The sequence below is a fragment of the Danio aesculapii genome, chromosome 20 (assembly GCF_903798145.1).
Source record: "Danio aesculapii chromosome 20, fDanAes4.1, whole genome shotgun sequence".
NCBI lineage: Eukaryota > Metazoa > Chordata > Actinopteri > Cypriniformes > Danionidae > Danio > Danio aesculapii.
The window spans coordinates 21,537,252-21,540,999 of NC_079454.1; the positions used below are offsets into that span (position 1 = coordinate 21,537,252).

The window sequence follows — 3,748 nt, forward strand, 5'->3', positions numbered from 1 at the left end:
GAAAAAGTGTTTCGTCGGGGCGCCTATTTGCTTGAGGCAACCGAGTTTGTTTACAAAAGTAGTTTTAATACAGATAGCATCTTTTTTCTGATGTCATTTGTGTCTGTTTTCTCCACTTTTGCTCTCACAAAAACATAAATACATTTGAAAGATAAAGCATTCCATGAATCCCAAGATTCCGGCTGGTGTAACAGCCTCCAAATAAAAAAGAAAATAAAACAAAAACACGGCCTCTGATACGTTAAGGCAGGCACTAATGTGCTTGTTTATCTTGCTGATTGTCTGTCTCGATTTCCTTCGTATGTGTTAATTTTCTCATAGTCTTCCCGTATAGCCCGCGGGGCGGTTCGTGGTGCGATGTTAGATGTCACATTCGCTGTCACTTGAAGTGATGGAGATCGCCGACGCAGCGGCTTTGCTGGACAGGCTCGCTTCAGGGCTTGACGCATTCCCCAGTCGGTCTACAGCACCATCCTCTCCACTTAAGGACCGAACCGAGCCGTTCGACAACACCTGCTGTTGTAACCTTTAAAAACGAAAAAGAATGGGTGTTGGATAAAAGGTCTTCTGTTAAAACTTAATTTACTTCAACTTAAATTAAATAGCTGTTTCACAGGTGTCCACTTTTGTTTTCAATATAATCGAAAAAAATAATTTGGCTCAACATTATAAATTACAAATCCTGGAATGTGTGAACATGTTATGAAATTATGTTCCGCTTATTCCAGGCTCCAGATTCAGCCTAACGGAATGCCCCGGAAGAACACAGATCTGTTGCCTACATGCAATTCTAGCATATTCTATATGTGTTAGGCTATAAGGTGAATGTAAAATAAAAATAAAAAAGAGAGTTGGCAAAAACATCACATAACCTACTTCTTAACAAATAAAAAATTTCAGTGATAAAATATTCGGCAATAAATAAACCTTATGTTTTGATAATTTGTTTTCTTAAACGGCAACATATTTAGGCCAAACTGAACGATTGTTAGCCTATACCAGAAGCTTCTAAATGTAAATTTTGAACAAATAGAAAACACATTTGACATAGGTCGCCTACATTGTTGTTGTGAGAAACGGTTCTAGCATCACTCCAGATATTTATTTAGCTACACCACCATAGAATTTCATTAATTCTCGTGTAGGCTTTAATCTGTCAAAAATTAGAAAATGTAGTTCTCGGGTTTAAAAAAGAATCCTTGCACGCTGTAATCCTTTGACAATTGTTATATCACATAGGTTTTCGTAAAGGACTTTTAACGAGTGATGCAGACTAGGCCCACGCCATTGCTAATACAAACACAAAAGCTAGCCAATGATTTTTTGCTTAAAAAAGAGAAAAGGCTATTTTGTACATTTGAACGCTGTTTTAGTGTTGTTGATTTTTTCTTTATGCATCGAAAATAAAAGAAAGTACATCTATTTCACGCGAATTTCAGCTTTAATAATAATAAGAATAAAACACCTTATTGGTCAAGTTGCAAAATACAGTTTTAAATAATAACCGGTGTATTTGGTTGATGAATATGCATTTGCTTTTTCCATTAAAAACTACTACTTTTATTTTGTTTGTTTGTTTATCTGATTTGGACAATTGTCAACCGAACACAATGTTTAGCTTAGCATTTCTATGATTAAATATGCAGACTTTGTCAGAATTTATCGCAATATGCTAGTCTATAGCCATTTTATAGCTAAATTTCACTCGCATAATCGGTCACAAAGTGTAAATCTGGAAAACGCACCTGTTTTTTGCGGCCGCGGCTCTGTCCCTTTGTCTTCGATTTTTAAACCAATTCCCCACTTGAGTGGGAGTGAGTCCCGTAGCTTGTGCAAGCTCTCTTTTTTTACTTGGGTTCGGATAAGGATCCTGGAGGTACCATTCTCGAAGTAAATGTCGGGTCCTTTCTTTAAAGCAGTGCGTCTTTTGTTCTCCATCCCAAATAGTTTTAGGCAGGGGGAACTTCTTCCGTACCCGGTATTTGTCCACTGGTCCTAGCGGGCGGCCTCGGAGCTTCTCTGCCTCCTGGTAGTGTGACTCCAGCCAAAGTGCTTGCAGTTTGGAGTGGGACTCTTTGGTGAACTTGTGGTTCTCAAGAATGTGGTAAAGCTCACGGAAATTCCCAGTGTGGAAGGCTACGATGGCTCGAGCCCGCAGCACAGACTCATTTCGGTTCAGCACCTCGCAGGCAGCGGGCGCGACGGGCAGCGACCAAAGGAATCGGCCGAGACGCTCGATGTCTCCGCTCTCTTCCAAAGTCTCGCATACCCCAGCTACCTGCTGGGGACTGAAATTCAAAATTGGCAACTGAAACATGAAGGCTTCTGTTTCCCCCTCGCAGTCCTGTTTACCTCTAGCACGGCTTCGTGCTTTCTGTGGCTTTTCTCTCGCTCCCCCAGCCGAATCCAGACAAAAAGACAATTCCAGAGTCAGCTGATGAATGTTAGACGATGCAGAGAAATGAAGATGTCGCTCTGTCGGTCTGACGCTGCCTCGGTTGGGAACACCGAGAGTTCGAGGGCACGAGATTATAGCACAAGAATGAAGATATTTTTTTGAGGAGGGAAAAGACGTGCTGCCCGCTTCTGTGTTTCTATTGGACTTGGCAGATTGGTTGCGTAGTTTCCACGGACGCCTGTCAATCACTGTCAAGCGTGCCAATCACGCGGAACGGAGCTTGAGTAGATTTCAGCACCTCCCAGACCTCGACAGCGCCTTTTAGAATGTAAACATCAGCGACCTCTACGTTTACTGAATCCCCGCGAGTTAATTACGCTCGATTGCGTGTTTCACGCTCATCTTAAGTGAAGTTTCCCTAACATAAACTTTAAAATCTAATCACATTTTTTAATCTATTAGAGCGTTTAATCTAGCACAAAGCGTTCTGTTTATGATGTCAATCGGAATCGAACCAAAGAACACAACTGGCTTTTCTTCCACATACGTGAACACAGACGTTTCCCTTATAGCGTGTCGCGACAAGCGAATGTTTCGGATTAAAATGACAAATGACATTAAATAAGATCATCCGTGTGCTGTTTGGATTTTTCAGTGAAAAGTCATTCGTCAGTTCCCGATTCTCGCTTCTGAAGAATAACGGCCGCTGACATAAAAAGCAAACAAATTAGGAAAAATTCGTTTAGTTAGGCATTCAGCTATATGATCTCGTAGACATCTGACAGCTCAGCGCAACAGTCATTGGCCTGTCACATTTAATATCGTGCTGTTCTGAAACTAACGAGTCTTAACTGGACAAACCAATCCGCCTTCCAGCCGCACGTGGATATGAGTCTGGTTACGCTGATTTTTCGTTTGCTACCAGTAGACTAAAGACTATTAACAGCTTACATAAGAAGTTATAATCAAGTATTTTAAATGACATCACTAAAAACTTAAAAATCACAAAAAAATTTTTTTTTAAAGCAATTTCTTTATTTGTCATATGTGATTTGATGAAACCTGTTTTTTATTTTTAAACCTGTGTTCTCATAGGCTTCCATAGTTATTTTTTGCTCTGGAGGGGTATCGGTGAATAAACCTGTCAACTGTGCTGTTTGTGGAGATACCATATCATGAAAAACTGATTTAGTATCAACTACAGCTCGCAATAAATAAGAAGGCGGATGGATAGCGCAGATGGTTTGAAGTGTCGGGTCGGATTATTTCACGGCTGGCTACAGAGGAAAAGTTCATTCTGACGGAAAGCCCCTGATATTATTCTCACAGACCCACACAGTTCATTTGAAG

General features: G+C 40.6%; 1 protein-coding gene across 1 annotated transcript; it reads right to left on the reverse strand.

Moving 5' to 3' along the window:
* Positions 1 to 360: 360 nt before the first annotated feature.
* six6b (SIX homeobox 6b) lies at positions 361 to 2,317 on the reverse strand. Its single transcript, XM_056481756.1, has 2 exons — positions 1,746 to 2,317; positions 361 to 526 (listed from the first exon to the last, which is right to left on the reverse strand). The coding sequence occupies exons 1-2, from the start codon at positions 2,315 to 2,317 to the stop codon at positions 361 to 363; spliced, it is 738 nt and encodes a 245-aa protein (XP_056337731.1).
* Positions 2,318 to 3,748: the final 1,431 nt, after the last annotated feature.

What these genes read in the sequence shown, in the direction of transcription:
- six6b (XM_056481756.1), bottom strand. Translation starts at nt 2,317, where the DNA reads ATGTTTCAGTTGCCAATTTTGAATTTCAGTCCCCAGCAGGTAGCTGGG. An exon ending in GCCGCGGCCGCAAAAAACAG is followed by an intron (nt 527 to 1,745) that starts GTGCGTTTTCCA and finishes TCGTTTTTAAAG; the next exon opens with GTTACAACAGCAGGTGTTGT.